Here is a 27,699-nt window from a genome sequence, read left to right on the forward strand (position 1 = left end):
AATTAAAGCAGACAATATGATTTAAAAAGTAGCTGTATTCACAACAAAGAGAAGAGGCTTATGGGAAATGTGGTCTGAGAGAGTTTAGCAAAGCAGGTGGGTATAATATATTTAAAATATCAAATGACGTTTGTGCCTCAAACATGTGCGTTCCATGAGAGAGGAGGGTGTTGTTCATCTACATGTATGAAATCTTCACTCGAGGCGGCGCAGCAGGCGACCTGTGAACTGTAAGAACTCATGTGCCTACTCTAAACGTGCCAACATTTTCCATATCTGTGAATTTTACATATTTTACAAATTTTATCAACCTGGAACAGCATCTTCTCCTCCATGTTCCAAGTGTGTAGATATCTATGGTCATTTTTCATGGTGCAGTTATTTGTGATGTTAATTAACAGATCACTTTTCACCACGTTCCTGTTTTTTTTTTTTTTTTTTTTGTTGCTCTATTAAAAAATCTTGTGTACTGGTTTAATGTTTTGCTGTTTCATGTTTCCACATTTCCAGGCGTCAGCTGTTATTTCTGAGGTGACGATGCAGTTCCTGTTTCATGTTGCGAGGCTGTGAGGTTGTTTCAGGTCAGCTCCCCTTCTCTCCAAAGACAGGCTCATACTGCCCCCTGTGGGTGGTGTAAGGCGTTGCACTGCAGCACACTTCACATGCAGACTGCACTCCACTGAGTTGTATCTGTTTAGTGGTAAATGAAGACCAGATTTCACAAGATAATGAGCTACATTTAAGCCTTTTTCTATTCACACATGATCAGTGTTTATAGGTCGTTTCTCTCAGTAAACACGAGCCCAGATATGCAGCGTCAGTTTCCAATGTGAACACATCTGGAGCCTCTGGATGATTTGTGTTACCAGAGAATGTGTGGCTGACACATAACCAAGAGGTGACTCCAGTAAGTTTGAAGTCCCTGAGTCACTCTGACTGTAACTCCTGACTCAAGCTCCATGGAATTAAGAAATGCAGCTGAACCTTCCTCACTCCCAGCGCTGGAAAAGTAGCTGAGTACATTTACTCAACCACAGAACTTAAGTACAATTTTAAGGTATTTATATTTTATGCTACTTTCTACCACACTACAGAGAGCGATATTGTACTTAGTCTAACACATCTAACAGCTGTAGTTATTTAGGAAAGAAGCTGATAAAACACAATGTATGTCAAAGATTAAACCAGTGATTCTCAACCATTTTGGCTTGTGACTCTAGTGGAGGCCCCTTTAGTTGTTGGCAGTGTCACCAAATAAACATCCTCCCTCTGAACTTCTCACATGGTTTCATTTGAATAAGTGTTCGAGGTCCAAAGACGTGACATTTTTCTTAACATTTCACACACAAAAAAACATATGAGATATGTGAGAAAAGTCCAAAATGTGAAAAGCGAATTGTCTGCCAGAACATATTTTCTTCTTTCCTCCACCATTAATCATCTCACAACCCACTCCCCCCATCCAGATGTATCACGTGACCCATTGAAGGAAGCTTGACCCAGAGGTTGGAAACAACAAATTAACCAACCAGTACAACTTTTAAATATTATATATCTTATAATTTAATATACATATGCAATAATAAATCCCTCACGGGTCATTTTCCTGCAGGAGTACTTTTACTTTTGATACTGTCAGTATATTTGGCTGATAATATTTGTAATGGAGTATTTTTATGTTGTTGTATTAGTACTTTACTTAAGTAAATGATGTGAGTACTCCTTCCAACACATCCTGTTCACCTCATCAGCTCAACATCAAGCCTGTGCATTGTGTCCAGCTCACTCAATCTCTCTCTCACTGCCACAAATGGTTACAAGTTTTCTGCTTGAAAAAAGTGTTTATTTAATATATCACTTTAAAATAGTTCACTGTTCTTTATACAGATTATATACTGACAGTTCCCTTTTCGATCAAAGTGCACAAGAAAGTTTATTTTCAGCTGCTATCAGCTCTTCAAAATGAAATTACATACAAAAAATACAACAGTACACTAACACTAACAATATAACAGTATTTCAGAGAGCATGTTAATTCAACACAAGTGGAAAAACATTTGACCTTGTATTTACATCTGCTAAAGCTTCAGTCAAACACTGATATGTGTGAGGATTGATGGTGAACTAAGGTGAAGTCTTATCAGCTCTCTGAGAGCGAAGTGAGTGAGGAAACTGGGTCGCAGCCACTTGAATAACACATTCTGAAAACAGTCAAACCGCTGAGTCTGGTCCGGAGCATTTAAAGCACTGCACTCAGACAAACCTGAATAAACAAAAAACAGAAAGCTTCACACGAGCAGAGCTGCTGAAACCCACTGATTAAAAGCTTTGGACGGTGGTGGCTGTGTGTGTCATGCAGCCCGGAGGCCAGTTTGTTTTAATATGAGAAGCTTGTAACGACTGAAACGCTCACAGGCTTTAAAAAATAAACACGAAATATAACAACAACAATAATCATATATATCTTCAACCTTCATTAAAAGCACATACAAGCATTTTCAGTGCAAGGGTGACTAATTATCTTTGGAAATTAGCTCAGTCACATGACATCTGTACAAACAGCTCCTGAGAACCAGTGAGGAGGAGTGTGCTGATATAAACATGTGGAAACATGTTACACCAGCCTCACAACAGCAACCTGCCAAGTTGTCAACAAGTCAAGTACAAACTAAAACATGTTCTTATTTATGATTTACAGAGGTTTATATGTTAAATTAGTATAAATGATATAATAGGTTTCTGTTAAATAAGTATAAATTATATATAAAGAACATTTAAAAAAAGATTAATAATCATTGTGAACTGAAGATGAATATTGACGGATGGTCACTTCTTGTCTTGGTCATTTCTTTTCACTGTGCCCCTAACGTGAACACAAAACACATAAAACAGTATAAATACTAAACCACAACAGTTACATTTCATTTAGTGAGTTCACAAAATGCTTTTTTTGCCACGTGAAAAGTTGAGAAATAAATTTTTTTTTTTAGAAATTCTACAAGCATCTTTGAGTTTTACCATATCCCACTTAATCCCATTTAATCTCTTTTCCTAATTTTGCAAACTGCCTGTAACAGCTCCTGTCACATTTTAGAAACCAGTAACACATGGCAAAGGAAATAAATTAGGGTTAACCTCAAACCTGGCCGTAAACCGACACTGGACTCACTAATTCACAAGAACCTTAAGTGACATACGTCGTCAGAATAACTGACTGTCACGGAAATTGTGACTCACCATGAGTCCAGTAATTATTTTAGGTGTACTGTGTGTTTGTCACTGCAATGAAAGAAGATGTGTTTTATCATCCATCTGTACAAATTCACCTGCTGTTTGTTGCTTCATAGTAGCTGTTCTCCTCCAGCAGCTCCTCTATGATCCCCTGTGAAGGAACATTTGAACAGGAAATCACCTCAACAGCAGCGGACAGATGTTCAATACGACCATGAAGCTCATCTATCTATCTAAAAAATCCTTACTATCCTCTCAGAGAAACTGACCTGCATCTGCTGATAGGTAACCCCCTCGTTGAGATTCCCATCACCTGGAAAGTAAAATGAGAATCAGTTTCACTTTCTTGGCATTAAAAAGTTAAACATCTGACAATGAATTTACAATAATTGAGGCCAGGGGGTGCTACTCTCTGCTCGCTGCTTCCTCTGCGGCTGCAGCCAGCCTGATGACAATCTAGTAAATCGCTGTGAGGAATGAACCAGATTACATCGATACTTTGCTTTGAGTTTGCTCCCTTAAGCAGCCTGCAGTGTCTTGTGTGTTGGTGTCTCTTACTGGACGTATAGAGTAAAGCTGTGGTAAGATTACTGTAACTCTACCTGTGGTGTCAGCAGCGAGGGGGTCTCCTGTGACGTGGTGGATCAGAGGCCACCAGTCTGAACTGGTTGAGCCTAGCTCCATCAGTTCTGGAGAGGCCTGGAGGAGCTGCAGGGAACAAGCAGGAGGACTCTCATTTTGCTCGGAGTATGAGATATAAATGAAAATGGCGAGGAGGTGGATAAGCAGACAAACACTGTATAACTTTATCTGATTGTCCATAAATTTGTGATTTCACCAGTTTGGCAGGTGCAGCGATAACGACTGTAATGAAGGTAAACTGTTGTCAAACAGGACTTTTGCATTTTCAGTTCATGGCAGTTCACACAAGGATAAAATGAACCTCTTGATGAAATTTAACCAGTTCACAAACAGTGAAAGAGTTTACCGCCATGCTAGCAGCCCTGCGACACTGTACTCAGGCACAGTGTAACATTGAGCTAAATGCTAACTTCAGCATGCTAACATTCCCACAATGGGAATGCTAACATGCTAATGTTTGGCAGATATGTTTACTATCATAGTTTAGCGTGTTAGCATGCTAACATTTGCTAGTATTAAGTAGCACTAAGCACAAAGTACTGCAGGGAATGTGATTGTTTTGCAGATATTTGGTCCTAAACCAAAGTATTAGTCAAACGAAGATTATAACAGTTCATCCTGAGGTGAACATGAATATCTGCACCAGATTTCATGGCAATCCATCCAGCAGCTGTCGAGACATTTCACCCTGAATCACAAATATGAACCTCATGATGGCACCACAGTCATGTCGGTAGGATTCATCCTCTGAGGACCATGAGTGTTTGTACAAGAGTCAGTCATGGCAATCCATCTAAAAGTAGTTGTTGAGATACTTCGGTCTGGATCAAAGTGAGGGGCTGACGTTGCCATCCCTAGAGCCAAGCGGCTGGCGTCCCTACAATTACAGGAAGTGAATTATTGTTGCCTCCTCAGTGACCACATGACTTCATTTATGTGGGAGCGCCTGGATACAAGTCTTTACCTGATGACCCAACCTGAGCTAACCTGTTTCTCCCTTGACAGGGTCTTCCTTATGAATTGTGAATTGTAGGTCGACAGTACAAACCTTGCTGAGCTCCACTTTTAGGTTGTATGGATCGCTTCCAAAGTGGAACAGAGATTTTTTAAATCTTTCAATAACCCGTCGTTTGATGTTGTGGTGCGGAGCTGGTGGAAGCTGGAGATGAAATTAAGATAATCCACTTTAATAGCGACACATTTACAGTCAGATGCAGCCATTGATGTGAAGCTTTGTCTGACGATAAAAATGAAGAGCCTGATTGCAGACAGATCACCACGAGCATTTCTACTGGTCAAAAGAAAGATGAAATCGCTGATAAGGATTTTCTGTGACTGCAGCGTTACACTGAACTCTGATGAGATTTAACAAGATGTATTACAGTACTTGAGTGATGAAGATGATTTTGTGCAGCTGCACGAGGAGCCTCTGGCTGGGATCATCAATCTGTCTAAGCTTCTTCTGGGAGACACAGATCCCTGCTGACACTGAGATAAGATCGAAACCAAACACACTGACTGACGAAGGCTAAACAAACGGGACAGAAACATTTTCTAAGAGACATTTGTGACATTCAAACTTTTTGAAATTTGCTTTGTTTTATTTGTGTAGTCTACTTGTATACTCATTGTCAAGAGACTTAAAAACAGAGCGGTAGGCATTCGCATCAGGTCGAAAAATTACCTGGTCTTGGTTTAATCTTTGCTGCAGTAAAATCCCCACTGAGAGGAAAGGCAAGCGGAGAAAGGGAAGTCAATAAACAGATGCAGATAAGACTAAACTGTTGGTTTGTATCTGGATAATTGTGCATTTCTTCACATTACTAGAAGAGAAGAACCACACGTGCAGAAATAGGTGATGTGAGGTTTTTCTCTTACCTTTGTAGAATTTGATCAGGTGTCACGCAGGTACTGAGTCCTTTCAGTCCAAACAAAAAAGGCAAAAGATCAAATCTTGGTTAATCCAAAACATAGTGAAAAACTTAAACTGTGAGAGAAAATTGAAAATAGTAACTAACAGCTTTAAAACAAGCAGCCGTTTCAAATCCCACCCTGCCTCCCCGTGTCTACAAAGAGCAGGTTGACATGTCTGTTAGTTGGTCAAACAAGTGTCTCTGCCAGGGAAAACCGGCGTGCTTGTTATGTGAACATCTAATTAGCAAAAATTTAAAACTGCTGCTCGACATCATGGTGGATATTTTCGCAAGAGACAGAGAACTAACCGTAATGTTTTCCTACAGAGGCAGTGGTGTTGTTTTTGGTATGCGACGGTTCAACGTCATTATCAGAGGCAGCATCTGAACACACACACACACACACACACACACAATTATTTATAACATGTTGTCATTTTCAAATTAAATCTCTCCCAGTCTGTGTTAAATCCTGAACAGTATGAAACAGTCACCTTGACAGATGATTCGCCCGCTGTGTTTTGAGGTGCAGGCTGCAGAAGAGTGTGTAGTCGTATATTCAGCTTTCATTAAGGATTTTTCCTGAAAGCAGTGCAGCACACCATTAATTCAAACAAAAGATTATAAAAACATCCTGAAAGCACCTTCACCAAAATATTTAAAGAATCTAAATTACCTGGTTTGAGAGGCAGCAGTTCATCCTGCTTTTGTGCCGCTCCAGGAAGTACCTCTGCGCTCGTTTCCTGTCCCTCTCTGCTCTTCTTTCCAGTGCATTCTGGGAAGTGTAGAGGCCGTCCATCAGCCTCATCATGAGGTCAGAGATCCTGGAGCTGACGGAAACGATGTCCGGCCGCTGGTCTGCGTCTGGACTCAAACACCTGATAGGTCACAGAGCGCTGTATGAACGAGTGATTTTAATATTAAATGACCTTTAACCCAAAACAATGAAAACTGAAGTAATACAATGGATCAAATTTATGACATGGACGATCATTGAAGCACTGATAAATTTAGTACATATAATTTAGTATCATAAAGGTTAAGTAGAATCACCCTATGGGTTTGAATCAGTAATAAAAAAATCAATAAAAAATTCTCACCATCTGATCATGTCTGTCACTCTCTCTGAAAAAGCACCTTCTTCAATCGGTTCATAGATGGCCTCGACGATCTACTAGAGGAAGAGGAAAAGATCAATAACTGACGTGTGTGTGTGTGTGTGTGTGTGTGTGTGTGTGTGTGTGTGTGTGTGTCGTCATGTTGCCTTGCTAGCCAGTGACAGCATGTTACTGCTGTAGAACGGAGGCTGTAAAGTGGCCATCTGATAGAGGATACAGCCTAAAGCCCAGATGTCAGCTTTCTCTCCATACGGCTCGCTCTTCACCACCTCTGGACTGAAACACAAAACATAAACATCTAGACTGTCAGTATTTCATATGTGAGGAAAATTTATTACGGGAGCTGTGTGTGCCATCAAATGATAGAATAACACACACTGTGGCTGAACTGTTGGTGGTTGAGCTGCAGGTTTTAAAGAGTGCAATACTAAATCAGTGGAGTGACCTTTTAACCCTAAAACCCAGTCTAAATAGTTCTCACTTTCCAAAAATATCTTCAGTCTCAAGGTCTACAACTCAGATTTAGTCATCATGCAACTCAGTCTTTACTCTTATCTTATTTAAAATGAAGTCTTAAAACAAAATTTTAATGTGACAGTTTTTGTTTTTATCCCCAAATGGGAGGAGAATCCCCATAATGTGAATACATATCTCTTGGCAGGACCATGAACACTCCTTTGAGCTGCAGAATACACTGCGTTTAAATTGCTAATAGACTTTGATGACATTAAACAGCTCTGCCATACAGCGCTAATTCAGCAGGATGCTCAGAATGAATTTCCTCACCAGGAGTAAAGGATGGTGCCGACCACTGACGTCAGCTTGCTGTTCTCCTGCTTCTGCTTAGCCAGGCCGAAGTCAGCTTCAAGCAGAGCGGAGACACAGGTCATAATTAGACAAGACAGGAAGTGGCGTAGAGCGGACGTGAGGTGTGACGAGCTGTAAACACACACTCACTGATGGTGACTTTGTCCTTCTCCCCCAGCATGATGTTGTTTGGCGTGAGGTCGCGGTGGACTATTCTCTTCTCCTTGTGCAGGTACCTCAATGCCAGGCACATCTGAGGGAGCGTAGAGAAGTTATATCAATTAGTGATTTAGTTATTTATTGTAGACTCCTGTGCCGGTGGAAAATATTTACATTCATATTTTAGGCTTTCATCCCAAACTATTGGCAGAGAGCACAGAACTGAAATTCATTAACTAACATTAATATCTTGCAGGACAGTGAACAAGTCTACAGGAAAAGGGCTTCAGTGGCTCCTACCTTTCTTTAATCTCATGTATCCACGCTGCCCAATCAGACGAGCTCCCTCAGGAACACAACCTTCATGTTCCAAATTTGTTCTTTTGAATTGATTTTAAACTAGATTTTAATTAACACTAATTATATAAAAGTGGACAAGTCACAGAAATCCTAGAGTTGCTGATATTGAGGCTTGAGCTTTTTTCCTCGAAAGGTTTGGCTCTCATTCGTACAGTCACACTTCATCGTCACACACTCACTCACAGCACTAGGTGTTGAGCTGTTGCAGCTGACTCAGGTTGGTGTTGTAGCCGGTAGTTTATTGGCTGTTTTAACAATAACTAAGGATCAGCTTCTACATCCATTTGTAATCCCATCTGTCTGCTTTTTTTTTTTTTTTTCATATACACAAATGTACATGTGTTTTTAAAATGAAATCATAATTCAAATTTGCTAAGCATCTTCACAATCTTTCCTCGAAGTGCACCTGGTTGGGAACCAATGTTTCACTGATGCTTGACTTAGTAGTAAGTGTTAGTAATGTGTCAGTCAGAAGTCTGTTGAGCTTCCCGTCAGTCCCACAACTCCAGGGACAGTTATTTATAAGAGTTTAGTGTCTGGGTTTAAATCTGATCTGGATGAACAGGGTTATGGTTACATCGTCGAGCAAATTGGCAAGTTGAACTTTGTTTGACGTCTACTGTTTGTCATGTGACAGCTGCGCGTCAACCTTGGACTATCAAAATAAAAGACTACTGATCTTTGTCTTTGTCTTGGGAAATCTAAATTTCTATAAAACCAATACTCTGCCAAGGTTTATTTCAGCAGTTGTTACCTGCATGAATATATTCCAAATTCTGTCCTCGGTGAACTGCTGCTGCTTCTCCTTCAGGGAGTTAAAATGTTCAGCCAGTGGCACTCCCTCGATCAGCTCCATCACAATGTACAGCTTGTCACCTGAAATGGACAAATATTGGTTTTCACCTTTATAAATTTGTTGTATGTCTTCTCACAATTCGGCTCGACGGCCTCTCACCTTCCAAAAACGTCTTGTAATATTTAACAACGTTTGGGTGTGTCATCTGGGGAGGAAGAACCACGCAACACATAAGCAACACAAAATACGGTCTGACTTTTTCACCTGGTATGTTTTTAAATCGACTTTCAATGATCACAATTAAAAAATTGTGCCTGTTCTTTGATGATTGTGAGCTCAGAGATGATTTTCTCCACGTTACTGTCTCTGGACTTCTTGTCTTTGCCAAAGGCCGGGTTGTGCAGGTTCACCTCCTTCAGAGCCAGGAGGTTCTGGCCGCTCTGCTTTTGGACCTGTCATTGAGTAAATTTACTGAAATCAGTGATGCTCATGTGAACCACAAAGAAGTACACAAAGACGCAAAATTGACCCTGCTGAGTGCAGATTCTGTCAGTTTTGAGGACACTCGTCCAACCTTGAAGACGCTTCCAAACGCCCCGGTGCCCAGATGGTCCAGTAGGGAGTAACCGCTGATGACTTTAAGGGGAGGTCGGTTCTGGTCCACCGCTTCGATGCTCTCTCTCAGACTGTCCAGTTCCTCTTCCTGCATTAAAAAAAACACACAAAACACACTATAAGAGAATCCTCCTCGTCTGTCTACAAAGTTTTATTCATGATAAAATAAAGCAGTAATATTTCTTTTTATTTTACAGCCAAAAACAGATGAATCCATTTAGAAGCTGTTTTCTTACAGTGTAGAGTGAAACTTTGGTTTGCAGTCCCTCATAGGCTGTGAGGTCCCGCACATAATGGCCAACATCAATAAACAGCTCAAAGAGGTCTGTGGGAAAGAGTCTGAAAGGGATAAAAGATTACGTAACACCAGTGGAGAACATTCGATGAGATCTCTTTCCAAAGCAGATATCCAACAGAAGCTAGCTTTGAATTATTTATGCATGACCTGAACTTAAGGTTAGGTTCTTTTTTCTTTCTGGAATATATATTTTTATAAACTTTTTAATCATGCAGCATCACCTCTTGAACAGATGCCTGTTTCTTTCCACACTGAAGAGAAATCGAAGGGTCCGAAATGCATAGCACTGCCAATAAACCAACAGATTTCCAAATAAGTTACTTTCTGGAGGTTATATCTTCATTTATATCATAATGTAATTTAATGCTCATACTGCACAAAGCCATATACCTGTAAAGATGTGACCTTTGCTCCAGACTTTGGTGGTAAAATCAACTTTGCTATAATGTAGATCCCATTTTCCTAAGAAAAGGATGCAAGAATGAATCATGCAATGTTTTATTATATATGGTAATTTTACATCAATATGGACTGTGCACATATTAGAGACTTTCTCTTACCTGCACAATGTGGTGAGCAGATGTGTCATCCAGACTAAGCTCCGTCAAAGCTGTACAACAGGCTGGAAAAGGGATTAGACAGGATATGACTTAATTTAAGAAATAATATGTGTAATTTTAAAGACTCAGACAATCTGAGCAGCTGTGAAGAAAAACAACCAGAAGACAGAACAAAGACTGGAACCCTGTTGACTTTGAAATGTAAAATATAAAGCTCTTCTTTAGGCACTAAAAGGGAGAGCTGTGCTGCATTACAAAATGATAATAGCTTTATACCAAAGGGAGTTTTATTTTTACAGTTGTGTCTTCAGATTTCCAGAAACAGAGGATTTACAACCACTTACTTCCAAAATCATAGATACAAGTCTTGTTTCAGTGGTCTGGATTTTAACTTCAGGAAAAAGATGTTTACATTCTCAGCTGCTGATAAGACTCCTGTGGGGGAAGGATTTTCTTTCTGTGCAGCAGCATTTTTCACTATTTTACATTATAAAAAGCACAAACTTTTACTGGTTGAAGAAGAAACCTTCAAGAAAAAAAAAACTTTCAATGCAATATTTTCTGTGACGAGTTGTATCTTCCCTGACCTGAATGCAGGGCCTTGGTGTTGTCCACCTCCTCCTGTGGGCTGAGCTCCTCTCTGACGTGCTCTTTCTGGATGCGACCGGCAGCGTTGGCGCTGGACAGCGTCTCGATTGAGGCGCGATCGGAGACATACCGCCTGTCACTGTAAGAGTTATTTTGTATGTCACTGTGATAAATAATTTATAATACAGCACGTCTTTGTCACTTGTTTTAGGGCCTCAGTACAAAGCTTGTGATGGTCGTGGTCGCTCAGCTGTAGTTGCAGTCTACATCATGAGATGTTGAAATGCTGAAATGAAGGGTGATATTGGAGAAGAGTGTGGAAAGCTTTTGTTTGTTTCAAAAACAGAGAACAGGCAACAAAGCTAGTTTTGAAGTTAGTTTGTGCTATAGGGCAGTATAAATCTGAACCTTCACTTTATAAATACTCTCTTTGTAAAGAGGTACTCCAGCAACTTAGTATTGAACTCTGGTAAAGTTTTGGGGACTTAAAAGAGACAGATTTCTAAAAGAAAACTGTACAAACGTTATGCTGTAGCCTGAGATTTGCTGACTTTAATGTGGGTCAACCTCTACAATCGCTGGATCCTACATTTCCCATTATGTAACCAACAGCATATTTTCCTTAGACCCTCCCTGCTTGGTAAACACCCGTGTCTTTCAGTCCACACCCCGGTTTGTAATGCACGCCTTCTGCTATAAATTCTTAGTTTCCCAAGCCCAGATCTAAAGAAAGACACTATCAAGTTGCATTATGGGAAATGTAGGACCCAGTGTTTTGCAGTGTTCTGACTGAAAGTCAGAATATCTCGACCTCTGTTGGTTTGATCTTGATCATTATTTTTTAATCTGTTTCTGGTCACTCCCAAATACCAAATCACTGACGTGTCCACAAACATTTCAATGTGGACAGAATGGATAATGTTTGTAAGAGCAAAAGGTTTTTGTTGAAGCACCTTCTTAGTCAGTAAAAGAGAGGCTGTTTTAACAACTGGAAAGAGAGGATGTAACATAAAACTCAAAAACACCGCAAAGTTTCAACAACCTGTTGAGCAGCCAAAGCAGCTGCTGCACCCCTCCCCAGCTCCGGATCTCTGCCCTGGTGTCGGGATCCTCGCAGAGCTGGACCAGGACCCAGGTGAGGCTCCACAGCAGCTTCAGGTGCTGGCCGTGCAGCAGGCTCAGCAGCACGGGCAGCCCCTCCAGCTCCCTCACCTGCTGCCTCACCTGCTGCACTGAGGACAGGAGCCTCAGCAGCTCTGCAGTTATCCTGGAGGAAATATCAGGCTAATATTATGTATGTTATATGAATATTACTTCACATTTTGGCTGATTATAGCAACTTAATGAATTTTTCAGGAGCAATGCTGTTTGAATTTTAGCATTTAGACCTCATCTCCACAGCCTCAATCAGTACCTTTCTTAAATTGCTCTATAAAACTTATTTTTACAGACTTGTTTTGTGTTACAGCCCTTAATAACTGTTTTCATCACCGTTTTATGAGTCTCGCCTTGCTTCTTTCCATGTTTTATGGCTCTACTTTATTGGCACTAATGGATGAATGAAAGTTCTCACAAATAACCACCACAACTTTGACATAACATTTTATCTGACAGCCTGACAATACATCAACAGATAAGTGATTTCTAACCTCTTTGACAGCAGGTCATATTCCTGCAGGATTACAAGAAGGTTCTCCACGATCGGTAGCTTCCCAATCTCCTCCTTGCATTCTGGGCTGCAGGAAATAAATGCTTGAGCAACAGATGAAATCATAAATGTATTTCATGCATTAAATGAAATATGTGTTTACCTCTCAGCCAAAGTGCTGAGTGCCAGCAGGGCTCCCAGCAGCACACTGCTGTCTGTTGTGGAGAGGAGCTTCACCAGGGTCTAGAAATGTATACTTTATTAGAGCCTGAATTATATGAAGAGGAAATGTAGAGGAATGTGTAGTGATACAAACTGAGCACAGAGATAGTCACTGACCCTCAACTAAGGGTAAATATTTGCACACTGGAAGCAGCGATGTTCACTGTCACCCACAATATCGAGCACTGGACGGACCAGGCAACAGTACTGACAATTTTGCTTCTCTTAGAGCTACAATGGAGCTTAAAATGTGAGGTTTGTCATGTGGGTAAAGCTGCAAGAGGCTGTAAAGTTCTAAAGGATTTATCCCATGAAGAAAATCAACGTCCATGACGAAATTTATTCATCTGTCAGTTAGGTTGAGAGAGATATCTTCTATGTGAATTTCATATATCGGCATAGTGTATAAAATGGGGTTCATCCTCTGTGGAACATGAATGTCCCCCTTAAATTGTATACCAACTGCGTTAAATCTTAATATTTCCTGTATAATTTTATTCCTAATGTTGGCGATAGAGGAAAATTCACAGGGTCACAAAAAATATTATGATTAATTAGCTGGAGATAATGAATATCCACTGCAGATTTAAATGAAATGCAGGCAGGTGATTTTGGGTAAAGTGCTGCATGAACAGACAGGCTGTCCCAACCATTGCTACATAAAACATTAAAATACATTAAACAGGAATAAAACACATCTAATAACAATCTTTATACTTTAACATACTTTTAACATACATAATTTGAAAGAAATGAAAATGCCACAAAATGCCTGTTGTAGTCTACATAAACACATTCAATATTACCTATAAAGCATGTAGTGAGCGACCAGTATTAGCTTCGTGTACCAGCAGGAATGATTTCATGTTTTTGCACATACTCACAGATAACCTTATCACTACTTATCTTACTTTGTGAGCGCCACTCGCGATGACCCAGGCCCTTTGATTTTCAGCGGCAGACAGCTTCTGAAACATGTCTGCAGAGCAATCAACAAAGCCGGCGTTGATAAGGACAAGACACACAAGACTCAATTTATCAGAGTTGTTCTGTGATATTTCCCTTCAGGCGACTCACAGGTCATTGTGACCAGCTTCTGCACGGAAAACGCCTGTTCGCCACAAGATATGTACGTGGCGGTGACAGCCTCCATATACTTGAAAACAAACAGAGCAGGGATGAGGATGTTGACGTGAGATATATGTGGATAAATCACAAAATGCAGCCTGTTTAGGCATGTGGAAAAAGATTCTTGAGACTTTACCCTGGCAAGTAAACTGATGCCCTGGAGCTGATGGAGAGTTTTCTAAAAGGGGAAGCAGTTAAAAGAGGCAGTTATTGTTTTGATTCGTTTGCTGCACGAATATAATACATGTGGAAGTATTTATACAATATATAATAATGAATACTAAAATAGCATGCAGAAAGAGAACTGAAAGGATTTATCAAGTTGTACCTGATGGTGAGGATCTCTGATCAATAATCGTAGGCAGATGAGAACCCTGAGGACTGATTCAGGTGTTGCATGGTCAATCCATTCACTATAGAAAGAGAAACTATTGTCAGTGAATTGTGTCACAATGGCAGAATTGATATTTACGTGCCATTTTACCTGCAGAGTCGGTTCTTGACCAAAGACACGAGGATGTCAGAGAAGAGTTTATGCAGTGGGTGGCCACTGAAGCATCTTTGGTCCCTGTATGATATGCTGGGAAATGAATGTATCTATAATCAGGTACAAGGAAGTACAGACTGTATAAATAATGATCCATAATAATGAACGCTCAGCCACCACATCACTAAAAATGTGTGACAGTGCCCTCTTAACAACTTCCAAATGTATTAATACTCTCATAATTTAGAAACCTGTGTTTGGGTTTAGTCAACATTTAACATGTGTGACATATGGCTTCTTTTAAGACACAGAAACTTGAAAGGTAAACCTGAATTTTTCCAGTTCAGATGCTTCACTGTTGATGTCGCTCTCACTCCGGTGTCTGTTGTCGTCTTTTTGATGATGCAGGCCTTGTGATCTGCTGGCTCCACCGCTGCATGCCTTGCTGTGACTCATCGCAGCCACCTGCATCACAGGGAGTCTCATGCTACAATATATACACAAACCTGAAGAAATATGAGCTGGTTTGTACCGTTATCATAATGTCTAGACACGCTGCCTCAGAATGTTGTCACTCGTTGTTGGTCACCTCTTGTCTGGGGCCGGTTTTGGCAAGCAGGGACTGAAGCCTCCTGAGATCATGAGACGCCCTAGAACACAGGCTTATCAGGTGGTTTGTTTTTGTCATTTCAAGGAAATAAATAAAAAATTGTGTACCAAACTATTAAACAGCTTTAAGGAATAGATGACCCAGCTTACTTGCTCTGGATTCCCGTTGACTTCAGAGGTATTTTTTCTCCTTGTCTCACTTTTTTAACTGAGTTGGACATTTTCAGCGATCCCCTTTGTTTCCATGAGTAACCTGTGGTTCAACTTGAGAAGTAGTGGGAGAAGGACTCAGAGTAAAATTAGCAATATCAGTGTAAAACACTACAAAAATTAAGTTCTCCATTCAAAATTGAGTAAAAGTACAAGTATCAGCATCAAATTATGCTAAAAACACCAAAACTAAAAGTACTCATTATGCAGAACGGTGTGTATTATTTTCGTTTTATAATTACTGATTAATTTTTAATATTGCAGCTTAATGATTTTATATAGCCTACAGCTGGGTAATTTGTGGATTTCCTCCTGGGGATAAATAAAGTCTTATCTTAACGTTATAACAAATGGTAATTTATTTGTTGATTTTTGTGTGTTATTCATTTGATTCTGCAAAGTAAGTAGAGTTATCAGTTAAACATAGTGTAGTAAAAAGTACATCGTTTCCCTCTGTATTGTAGTGCAGTATAAGTTTAAGTGGCAGAAAATGGTAGTCAAGTGAAATTTAAGTGGGCTACGTCATTGTACGGTGGAGTAGGCCTACTTGAATAAATATATTTAGTTAGTTAGTTACTTATTATATGGCACATAGTGACATTATTTGTCTTACCTAGACATTTAAAAAAAATCCTACTGAAGAAAAATACACAGCTAGTGATAAGAGGGCTAGCTAGATTATTTTTGTTTACCTAAAAAAAAAAAAAACAGCCTGGCCTGGACAATGTTAAGTCTCTTACCCTTTCTCCAGCATCGCGAATTAGCAGTAAACAGTTGGTCTTGGTTGTGAAATACGTGTATTTCTTTTTTTAAATATCCTTAGTCGAAGATACAGTTGACATAGTTTGTATTCATGAAACATCAGACGCCCTTACATTAGCAAATAAGAAAAATTTTTACTGAGTTTTTTTGAGTTTTAACCAATACAGGTGAGCAGTATTAGAGAGTCTTGGTTACCATGGCTACAACGGACGCTTTTCGCATTCCGTCACCGGAGTCTTGACACTGACACACACGCACACCAATACACACATACATGCTGTTAATTAACCACCAATAATGTAACATAGCAATGGATCGGAGAATAATATAAGAACTCTTTGGTAAATTGACTTATTTAATTAGTGCTACGTGAGCAAATAAAGCCTCTTTATTGTTTAATTAAACTGTATGATTGTGGTGACAGAGGGTGGGGGGCGTTATAAGTTTCGCATGTTCCAAAAGAAAAAGGTTGGTCATCGCGAGAACACTTCGGGACTCAAAGGAATTAACACATTATCGCGAGACTAATGTGTGCCTCCCTTTGTGATTCACGTACAGTTTACGTCAGACTTTCGGCGTAGTTTCGTTTCGCACGGAGGGTGTTGCGCGTCTCATAGTGCGTAGCTCAAGCAAAAGCAGTGAGAAGGGGAATGTCGGCTTGTGAATGATCGGTATTTGAGGCGGCAGGGAGCGTCAACGTTATGGGTGAGACTGATGCCGTTAGCTACTGGAACGACTGATTTTGAAAACCATGTTTTAAAGTACAGCAGTAATTACTCGTGTTCGCATTGGATTCGCTGTTTGAACTATTTGGCTTTGCCACTATTTAGCTTCTACAGTTGTCTGAGCACCAACGCCCAGGCATCCGCCTCCAGTTGGATGGGTTGCTAACTAGCTAGCTGTTAGCCTCGGCTTCGCTAGCAGGCTGCATAACCTAACGGGAGTGTCATTTCCTGCCTTTAGCTCTTTAGCAAAGTATTTCACAAATTGTTTTTTGTGTGTGTTACGATATAACATAATGAGCCACGTTAACACTCTTGCTAGGGTTACGTTCATGTGTTTTTTAAAGCTTTGGTTTTTGCTAATTTAGCGTCGTATGTTGGATTAATCAGCTCTCGTTTATGCTAACTTGTTTGAATCTTAGGGGGAAACGACATGTAGCGTTAATGCATGTGAGCTGTAGGGGTTTTCTGTTTGGCTTGAAATAAAGTTAAATAGTCTCACATTATGCAGAATACAGACAGTGTTCATTAGCATCACTTTTGCCTGGGAAGACATTTTAAAAATGCTTCTTTCAACGGGGAGAACGACCACTTCCTTGCATCTCTGTGTGTGTCAGAGATGGCAGCTGCATTAGTGGGGGATCAATAAATTGATTAAACTGCAATGATTGGAACATCTAGGTTAGACTATGAAAGCCAAACCAGGAAGCTCTCTCACGGTTAGGTATAAGGAGGACAACCCTGGCATTTAATCTGGATTATACTTGATCTAGTACCTCAGAGTTCATAATTTTTCAATGATTTTTTTAGTTCATTGGTTTCATGCGAGAATGTGAGTTGCATTATAAAATCTGCACAATCAAACTGCATGTTAGTCCTCCACCTGCCCCCACTTCCTTTAGCAGACCTGTCAGCAATTGCCGCAAAGGAAACAGACAGCTGTCGTTTTAAAGTAACAGTTCTCTAAATTCTTTTCATCTTTTTAGATTAAAAAAAGCTCTTATTAAATTCATTGTTTGTTAGTAAATCAATTTGCAAAGTTTGACACACATTGATTCACCTACTGATGCTCTAGGATGCTGCTGAGCTTTTTACTGCACATCCTGTAGGCCAATTAGCATAAATCATAACTTCACATTGAAGACATGTGGGCTGCTGCTGGTAGGCAGGAGATGCTCCTGTGTACGAGGCAGAAATCCTCTTGTAGCCACAAGCGAAAGAAAAAAGCTGCAACAATGAATGGGTCTTACTTTATGGTGCTACTGACATTGAAGGAGCAAGTGGAGTGGAATATGCACCACACTGGCCAACTGTCTGTGTTGTTACAGTAGTAAAGATCATGAATCATTTTGCCCAAGGCTTCACAGCTTGGGAATCTTATTCTGGAGACAGAATGGTGTGTTTATCAGATGGCCTGAGATTGATTCTCTGTTGCCTTCTTTGTTTTTGTTCTCCCTCCCTTTGCTTTGCCATCCTGGAAATGCTGGCTCTTCCTGCACAATGGAACGGCATCACAATGATCTACACAAAACAGCTGTAAGTAGAGAAATTATCTTTATACTTAAAGTAATTGGACAGTCATATTTTTCAACCATTTTATTCAGTGTTCAGCTCTGCATAATTAACTCTTAAGTCAAGAATCTCCAGGATACCAACTGTGTCATGCTTAATTACAGTTAAGAATGTATGTCATGATGCCCTCATCCATTTGATATAATGATGACATCTTTGATTTGAATATTTAACTCAATGTAAGTGTGATATATCTTCAGTGAAAACTGGAATAAGAAGATGCAGAGTGCATATGTGAAGTTGTCAAACAGTGCTGGAAAAATGTTTTGTCTAACACTGAATATACGTAAGGTAATTTTTATGAGCAACATTGTGTTTCCCACAGAATTAAATTGTATTTATGGCAGGAGCGGGGGGGGGGGCCTCGAGATTGCCTGTCTGACTATGACAGACGGGTCCGTTGTCAGTGTAATTTTGAGACAGAGGCCCTGTTCATGCTGGCATTAACATGCATCTTGGGTGATCCGATCAGAAGTGGACAGCTCTAAGTACGTCAGTTCAGACCTGCCATTAAAATGGGTCTCCACATGTGTCTCATGTGACCACTTATGATGGGATCTCGCTTTCCTGCAACACCTACATTATTTCTGTTTACAAAGTCCAAATGCAGTGTTGTTTTTAGCCAGTTGGACTATGACAGCCAGGTCCGTTGTCAATGTGTTTGTGAGAGAAAGGGAGAACGAGAGCAGGGAAAGGAGGGGCTCAGCAAATCAATGCTCTGCACAGGCACAGATGTACAATGAAATACGTTTTAGCCATTTAAAATAGTAGAAAAATAGAAAATCAATTCAGCGGTCATTGTTGATATTGTAGTGGCTGCTGCAAACATATCACTAATGGGAAACACTGCATTGGGAACATCAAGGTTCAGGTGGTTAGAGGATTGGGTGGGAATGGGTGATATAAACTTTTCTTTTGAGTTTTACATCTAAAGCGGGGTGCAAGATTAAATCTCTTTATGGTTTTGATGTTTGCATTTTTTTCTGTCTTACAGCAACAAAAGAATCTGGAAGGATATGTTGGCTTTGCAAGCCTCCCCAACCAAGTGTACAGGAAGTCTGTCAAGAGGGGCTTTGAGTTCACCCTGATGGTCGTGGGTAAGAACACATGCTGCTCAGCTCTCTGTTTGCCCTTGTTTTATGTGAATCATGTCATTGTATTCATTGCGGCTGGCATTTTAAAGTCCTTCGTTGTGGTTTCTTGTTGAGAGAGAGAGAGAGATTGTGTGTGTGTGTGTGTGTGTGTGTGTGTGTGCACGCAGCTATATTTATACACAAGGGACATGCCCCCAGCTTTGTAGTATTAATTGCTGAGCCAGAGAGGAGGGGACCAATCTCTGAGTTAATCTTGATGTCAAGTTGTTACCATTGTCTCCTAGAACAGAAACATTTGGGTTGGATTTATCTAGAGCTGCACTCAGTGAATCAAAAATGCAGACATTCTTTTAAAATGCTTGGATGTGGTGGTTGACATCGTGCCAAGATCCTCCTCGGCTGATCAGTCTCTGTTTGGAGGGAAAATGTTTCTTCGGGTCAAAACCATTTCCTGTGGTGGGACGAACAGAATTTGTACCCAGCATGCCTCTAAGAATAGCACATCTCCCGTTGCATTCATACCAGTCTGTTTCTTTACACATTTCTGCTTTTAGTACTGTTAATCAATTTCCAGACATATTAGTGAGCAGTTTCTTTATTCCTGTTGTTTTTTAGCTACATTAGGACATGCTTATGACAAGGAACTTGTATTTTCCTTGCTCCTGTCCTCTGAAGTGTTATTTATAAAAGCTGCTGGATGGTGATCAAGTGGTCCTCTGGGGCCTGTGAATGCTTCAATGTGTTTGCAACGCACCGCTTCATTTTTGGAATAATTGCAGTAAAGATTAAAAATGGCATCGCATCTAGCAACAAGGAAAGTAAAAGAGCCTCTGGGCTTGTTTGTAGTTAAATGCTTGCTATTGTATTTATGGTATCACCCTCTTGCATCAACACACACACACACACACAATATTCAGCTTTTCTTGGCTCGGATGAGCTGTGAGCCCACATGTCCCCACCGTGCAACGCAGTGCGTCACCAGTGTGGTGTGAAAGAGGAAAAGAGGATGAAAGATGGAGGAAGGGAAGGGGAGCGATGGGACTAGTATGAACACCAGTGACTGGCACGTCTGTCCATGCCTCATGAAACACATGACCCAACGACATGTTGAGTTCTCAGACTGCAGAGCATCTCTTTTCACAAGCATCTCTTCATACTGTAGTGAATTTAACAAGCACATACCCATAACAAATGGTTACATGCCATGCATAAAATGCATGACAAACAAATGCTACAGTACAAGCTCCACACATTACCCTTTGACTGTGGCTTTGGTGTAAATGGTGACTCGTTAAATATTGACTTGTGGCCATCAGCCAAGGCAGGCAGTGCCAGTGGTCATTTCCACTAATGATCCTTTTCATTGGGAACTTGGAAACTGGGCACACAATGGCCACTTGTCTGTGTTGTTTCCTTAGCCTTTAACTGTTAACCAAATGGATTAATGTCCTGGGCAAATGTCAGTCTCATCCCGGCTAGACACATGCCCTTTGATTGCCTTTAAGATGTCAACGGTGATCTTTGTGTGGGTATAATGGAAGGGGATGGAAGGGGTCGGGCTTTTGTAATATAGATTTTTCAGTGCGTTATTCTAAGTAATGCAATACTTTGTCTGATTTGTCTTTTTGTTTCCCCTCTGTTTCAGGTGAATCCGGACTTGGCAAATCCACGTTGATCAACTCTCTGTTCCTAACAGACCTGTATTCATCAGAGTATCCTGGACCGTCACATCGAATCAAAAAGACTGTACAGGTACATTTTGGCAAATAAATGTCACGCAGTGTTAACAACAAATACACCAGCATTGTTAGCATGTGCTGGGGCAACAAGAAAAAACAAAAACAGATACACAGAGGGGAAGTAGCCGCCAACAGTATTTCTTTTAGATACAACATTAAGTAGACCAAATATCAGCGTTGAAAAATGGCTCACTTAAACAGCTTTTGGCAGCTACTCAAGCCATGTGTGGTCAGCACTGTGGCCACAACACCAACAAATACAGATTCTGTACTGTGTCATAGAGCATCTATTTCAGTGACGCACATACCTACTTAATTATCAGTTTGTTTTTATTATGGTCCCAAGTATGTAGCTTCCAAGTGGATCAGCTGCCTTTGAGTCTACTAAGATGAAGACAGTCACATTGAGTTATTTGCCTGTCAACAGTTAAAGCAGAGTTAACAAGCACAGTGTATTATAATAAAAACAGACATAAATGCACTGTTTATAAAACGTTGTGATTTACAATATTACAGTGCCAGAGACGCAGCTCTGTTAAGATCAGAAAGATTTATCTATCTTCCAACCATCTTTCTAACAATACAACGGAGAACACAGAAATAGTTACCCCTGAGGTTTAACATTAGTAAACATCTGAATATTGTAAGAAGAGGATTATGGGGTTTGTTTAGAGAAGTGTCTGTTGTATGACTTTCTTGAACTAGATACAGCTCTGTTAATAGCTCATTTTGATTTGTGAAAAATAACATTTACCCTACTCCAATGAGGGTTGATTGATTCTTAAAAACATGCAATGAATCCTTACTTTCTTCTCCCAGTTTAAACAAGTCAGACTCACCGTCAGCTCCTGCCATATATGATTTTATCTTCATCCTCTCTAATTACACAAGGTAGTCCTCAGTCTTGAGTGCTTTAGGTGCTGACTTTATCTGTCTGCCTCTTGACTGACAGCATTGCTATCTCCAGATGCTTGTGTGCTTTTCTGGTTTCTCAGCATAGTTGGCTAATTGCACAGTATGAGATGTCATGTTGCTACATGCTGCTAGCTTCAAGTGTTTTTCTATGTGAACTATATAATCTGTGCCACTATTGGCATACAGTGCTAATGATTTTGCAACCCACCTTCCGTTGTGTGTTTTTGTTTTTGTCATTATTAATTAAATGGTTTGGTTTCAAAACCACAGTTTGTGGCAGAGGTAAACACAATGTGCCCTTCATTCTTCCTCTTGTGTCAGGTGGAGCAGTCCAAAGTTTTAATAAAGGAGGGTGGCGTCCAGCTGCTGCTCACAATAGTTGACACCCCAGGGTTTGGAGATGCTGTCGACAACAGCAACTGGTAAGAATCACCGCAACTGCACCTCAGATGATATTCCTAAATCTGTAATCGCTAAAATGTCAAAGCTACTCTCCACCTTTTGTTTCTTATCAGAAGCTGTAATTTGTATTTTGCAGCTGGCAGCCGATCATTGACCACATAGACAGCAAGTTTGAAGACTACCTGAACTCAGAATCTCGGGTGAATAGAAGACAGATGCCTGACAGCAGAATCCACTGCTGCCTGTACTTTATCGCCCCCTCGGGACACGGGTGAGTCTGGGTGACAAATTCATAATTGCCTTAAGAATTTAATTGATGTCTATTGAGGCGATTATTTTAGTGGATGCTTTCATTTAAAGCGCCCTATGTTGTCAGAAAACGCAGTTCCAGCATGAATCAAACTCTGAAATGTGACTGCCTTGTTCAAGGTGGATGGCCTTAAAGACTCAAGAAAGGAAGAACAGTGGAAGGAAATGAACAAAAATAGCGTAACGAGGAAAAAATAAGAGGTCAGCGGTGCCCCAACTAAAGGTTGCTGGTTCAGATCCCTGCACTATCTGGAGAGTCCAAGGAAGGGTAGACAGTAAAGCTGTTCCTTCCTTAACATTTCAGCCAGGTGTTGAACCCTCAGCTGCCTCTGGAACAGCTCCGTGGCAAACGGCATGAAACTGTGGTCATACTAGATTCTGAGGTCGGGGATTGTATGTGCAGTACGTGCGTGTGTTGTCTTACTTCATCTCTGCTCCTCACGGGCCATTGCTGTAAATGATAACGTGAGACTGAGTCAGCTTGTCTTGCAAAATAAGGGTTAAAACTTGAGGCTTGTAAAAAGGGAAAAAATGGGGGGAAGCAAGCAATGCAGACGAAGACGCTGGCAAAATGCCCAGCAGATGATACTGATTGCCAAATGTTTCATAAAGAGACGACTGTGAGGAATTTTAATTTCAATGTTTATTATTCACAAGCCACCAGATCTTCTATAGTTATTGGACAGCTAAGAGGTTCTTGTCTTTCTTTTAAGAAGTATACGTCTCTTGTGTGCTGCACAATTCAGTCAAAGTGTGGGTGTAGTGAAATTGAAAAATGAGGCTTCAAGCAGTTATTTCCTGCCATGAACAAAAAGCTTTTGCTGGTATTCAGTCAATAACCCCTTTTGAATGTATGTATCAGTTTAGAATGATGTTGATATGAAAGTTTGCCACAAGTCATGGCTCTTGACCTTAGAAAATACAATAGGAGATGCTGCTGTTTGTCATTGTACGGCTGGATAATGTTGTGTTTGTGTCGTCTTTGTGGAACTGCTTCATTTGTGTATATGCAAATGTCCAGCGTGTGCTCACATGTCCTTAAAGCTGTTGACCATGACTTGCTGTAAATAGTGAAGAAGCCTCTGTCCTCCTTTCTCCTTGTGTGTTTTTTTTTCTTTTCCATCTTATGTCTGTCCGTCCTCTGTGAGACATTGTGTTTGTACAAGCGTGTCCTCTGTCCCCACGCAAGCTGTACTTTAGCCTTGAGGATGTGCAGCGTATGTTCTCACAAACACACACAGAGCATCCCCTTATCACACCAGCTGACTGCTCTCACACAACAACAACAACAGTGACCTCGAACACGAGACAGTCTGAATATTTAACTGTAACTCGTTTACTTAAAGGTTTAAAGAAGGTGATGAGGGATGTTCATTTTCTGTTTTGTTTGTTTTTTCCAAGTGTAGAGGATTGTGCTTCTGGTGTGAACAGCCAGGCTGCTCCTCGCGTGACACAGAGTCAGACTGACATTAAACCTCAAAATGAAGTAAACATGCCAGGGCTACCTCACTCCTCAGCATAGCACAGCACAGACTTACAGCTTGTCTACTGGTTTCTATGTAGAAATGGCAACATGTCGACATGCCGTGGGGTTAGTCTGGTGCACAGTCTGTTAACTGTGAGACCTGCAGTGGAGAATACCTGCTCAGATGGTACTGATGTCCCAGGATATTTGAACTGTTTGACTGATTAGTATTAATCAGTCAAAATTCTTATTGTAGGTCAACAGTTAAGTAGTTAATTGTGAACAACCCTAAGGGTGACTCATGAAGGAAGTGATCACCCACATCAGTTTCTGTTACATCATAAAATTCTCAAACTGCTTAAACCCAGGTGTGGGCATCAGTAAGTAAGAAAGTTTGTTTTGTGTGTAAAACCACATATTTCCTCAATACACTTTATAAAACGGGAAAGAAGATTTATGCAGAAAGAGAATAAAAACAAAAAAACACACCTAAACAACAATCAGGTTTTGTATTGCTTATTTATAGAAAACATTGTAAATACGGAAAATAAATCAGTATAGCTGATTATGTATACACTGATGCAACATTTTGAGGGCTAATACTGATTATTTACAACTCTACCATTTTGATAATCAACTGCTGTATGTTGATGTAGAGCTGCAATGATTAGTCAATTAGTCCAACAGAAAAATATTCTCTCTCTCTTTCTCTTTCTCTTTCTCTCTCTCTCTTTTTTTTTTTGGTTACAAGGCATCTGTGAAATATTCATGTCAGCCAACATTTAGCAATGAAAGCTATTTTTGAAAGTGGTGCATTGTTTGTAAATGTGTACTACTGCAACAGGCCAGCTGTTTATTATCATTTGTTTGGTTTATCAGACTCAAGTGTGCAACAGCATCAATTACATCACCCGGTAATGATGTCTGTAGGCGCCTCATTAAAGGTTTTCATAAGCTAATGGATAGATAACTAGTGGAGTTGCTTGTCTTGTTACTCTTCTGTTAGATAATAACTACCAGTTGTTGCATTCAGGTTTTCAGCACTGTGCTGTATATTGACCTCCATTGCTGTTGGCTCCATGACAAACATGCATCCCACTCTAACCACTAAAAACAACACATACTGCTTCTGGGCAGAGTTTGATTCAGAGGGATATTTCCACAAGGCCATAAGAGAATTAAATGAAGATGTGAATATATTACATAACCAAATACAGTGAAATGCAAAGCTATAACTCAAAACTTCAGTAATGTCAAATGTTATTTATTCAGATCAAAAAACAGCCAAGAATAGCAACCCTTTCTCACGACTACAAGGTCATTTTCCTAGACATTACAAACATCAGTCAGGCGTCACAGATACTTTGCTATATTTGGTTTAACTACATTTATTATTTTGATGTCTAAGGAAGAACTAACCAAGGAACAGTGATCAGATGTAAATCCAAAACCCCAAAATATCTTCTTTTATTCCAATGATGACAAAGGACTAGACTTCACAACAGTTTGATTAATTATGTTGAACTTGAATGTGCTAGACAGACTTGTGCATTCAAGATATAATACTAAGTATTAACTAGACAATATCTCAACATGATTTAAAGATAGTCATAAATGTAAAGCTGTATCTTTATCTCTCCGCAGACTGAAACCCCTGGACATTGAGTTCATGAAACGGTTGCATGAGAAAGTCAATGTCATCCCACTGATCGCCAAAGCAGACACCCTCACTCCAGAGGAATGCCAACAGTTCAAGAAGCAGGTCAGTGGTTTCCACAGCTGCACACTACTGCAGAAAAAACTCTCTCTGAGGATTTCTTTTGTCTACTGTAGTCATCGGTATGATGGCAATACTGCGCATCTTGATGCAAAGTCAAGTAAAGAACGACCTCTGGGATGTTGCAGCTGTTTGTAGAGTGATGACCCACATGTCCTAAACTGTCAACAGTTGTCTGTAAAGTACACAAGTACAATTTTTTGAAAAGAAAAAAGATTGCTAAAAGTCTGAATTTGGTTTTGTGTCATACTTTTACTAGAAACATTGCTGACATTAACTAGCTAATGTAGTATAATAAAATTAAGTTAAGTGTCAAGGAAGTATCTAGAAGGTTGAGTGTCACCATTAAGATTAGACTGTGGAGCACAACCACAAAAACAACATGACAAACACAAAAATTAATCTTCAACATCATAACGTCACTATATTAACACTAGACTGGGTGAGGAGAAACAAAACTGCAACTGAATGTATCATGAAACTACAGAATATGAATATGAGTAGTATAGCAGTGTGGACAGGATGTGACCACATGTTTGTCAGACATATGACAAATTCATATTGCGTACTACAGCTTTTACATTAGATAATGTGTTACCTTGTAATTAAAATTAAACTGTTGGAATGATTTTCCTGGCTCAGCATGAGCCTAAGGTCCTGTTTGTTTAGTTTAGTCATTTCCAGTCAGCAGCTCAAAGATCTTCTCTTTTCCTGTTCTGCACCAGATCATGCGGGAAATCCAAGAGCACAAAATCAAGATCTACGAGTTCCCCGAGACAGACGACGAAGAGGAGAACAGGCTGGTGAAGAAGATCAAGGTATGTCACCTGCCAGAGCCACACATCAAATTACATAAGAGTACTAGTTTGTTACGAACCCAGGCTCAAACACTGGTATTAATTATACTCGTACACTGTTCTTTTGCCAGGACAAGTTGCCACTGGCTGTAGTAGGAAGCAACACCATCATTGAGGTGAACGGCAAAAGGGTCAGAGGGAGACAGTACCCCTGGGGGGTTGCAGAAGGTATGAAAGTTTAGTGTAATATTACCACAGTGAAATGTTTAAATGCTGAAAGAAAGTAAGTAATGCATCGAAATACAACCGGAGACTTTAGATAGATACAATGAGAGTTAAAAATATATGTAAAAATATATCTTTACAGAACAGCATTCTTGAAAACAGGAACTGAACATTACTTATTACTCATGTGCACATGTTGCCTTGTATTGTCTAGTGCGTCAGAAGATCTTACTTACTTACTTTTTCTTTTAACTGATAATTCGGCTCGAATAACGTGTTCTCTTCCCTCCTAGTTGAAAACAGTGACCACTGCGACTTCACCATCCTCAGGGACATGCTCATCAGGTACTGGAAAATACAAAGAGGATAAGTAACCTGTATCATTTACAGTTAATAAACACTTTAATCCACCAGACAGTCGACAAACGTAGGCTCATTTAAGACTGTTTATGTGATTTCTGAGGAGGCTAGTGCTGATTCTTCAATAGTAAAATATGCTTTTATTATAAAATGAATGTCAGTTGTTTAA

General features: G+C 40.0%; 2 protein-coding genes across 4 annotated transcripts in view; one reads left to right on the forward strand and one right to left on the reverse strand.

Annotated features, from left to right (window-relative positions):
* septin7b (septin 7b) overlaps positions 1 to 27,699 on the forward strand; it is a 125,955-nt gene that overhangs the window by 90,807 nt on the left and 7,449 nt on the right. For 2 of the 3 annotated variants that reach the window (XM_056381652.1, XM_056381653.1), the window contains exons 2-9: positions 19,442 to 19,544; positions 21,187 to 21,293; positions 22,517 to 22,617; positions 22,734 to 22,868; positions 26,016 to 26,133; positions 26,874 to 26,966; positions 27,077 to 27,173; positions 27,464 to 27,515. In XM_056381652.1, coding sequence (XP_056237627.1) covers positions 19,442 to 19,544; positions 21,187 to 21,293; positions 22,517 to 22,617; positions 22,734 to 22,868; positions 26,016 to 26,133; positions 26,874 to 26,966; positions 27,077 to 27,173; positions 27,464 to 27,515 — 806 coding nt within the window. Of the gene's footprint in view, positions 1 to 18,360; positions 18,412 to 19,441; positions 19,545 to 21,186; positions 21,294 to 22,516; positions 22,618 to 22,733; positions 22,869 to 26,015; positions 26,134 to 26,873; positions 26,967 to 27,076; positions 27,174 to 27,463; positions 27,516 to 27,699 lie in introns of those variants that run through there. The other variant, XM_056381655.1, reaches the window with a different exon arrangement.
* On the reverse strand, positions 1,831 to 16,277 carry nek10 (NIMA-related kinase 10). Its single transcript, XM_056381663.1, is given in 36 exon segments — positions 1,831 to 2,863; positions 3,327 to 3,382; positions 3,501 to 3,544; positions 3,834 to 3,939; positions 4,922 to 5,032; positions 5,261 to 5,361; positions 5,558 to 5,595; positions 5,752 to 5,791; positions 6,096 to 6,170; positions 6,281 to 6,368; positions 6,463 to 6,664; positions 6,887 to 6,957; positions 7,051 to 7,180; positions 7,691 to 7,766; positions 7,862 to 7,964; positions 8,985 to 9,106; positions 9,186 to 9,231; positions 9,341 to 9,478; positions 9,601 to 9,729; positions 9,878 to 9,980; positions 10,161 to 10,225; positions 10,330 to 10,401; positions 10,404 to 10,561; positions 11,087 to 11,226; positions 12,130 to 12,354; positions 12,737 to 12,823; positions 12,899 to 12,978; positions 13,869 to 13,936; positions 14,035 to 14,113; positions 14,222 to 14,263; positions 14,414 to 14,498; positions 14,570 to 14,665; positions 14,901 to 15,037; positions 15,162 to 15,222; positions 15,332 to 15,445; positions 16,132 to 16,277. Coding segments are annotated over 35 exon segments (3,282 nt in total). The 5' UTR covers positions 15,403 to 15,445; positions 16,132 to 16,277; the 3' UTR covers positions 1,831 to 2,826.

This window comes from Seriola aureovittata, chromosome 7, assembly GCF_021018895.1.
Source record: "Seriola aureovittata isolate HTS-2021-v1 ecotype China chromosome 7, ASM2101889v1, whole genome shotgun sequence".
NCBI lineage: Eukaryota > Metazoa > Chordata > Actinopteri > Carangiformes > Carangidae > Seriola > Seriola aureovittata.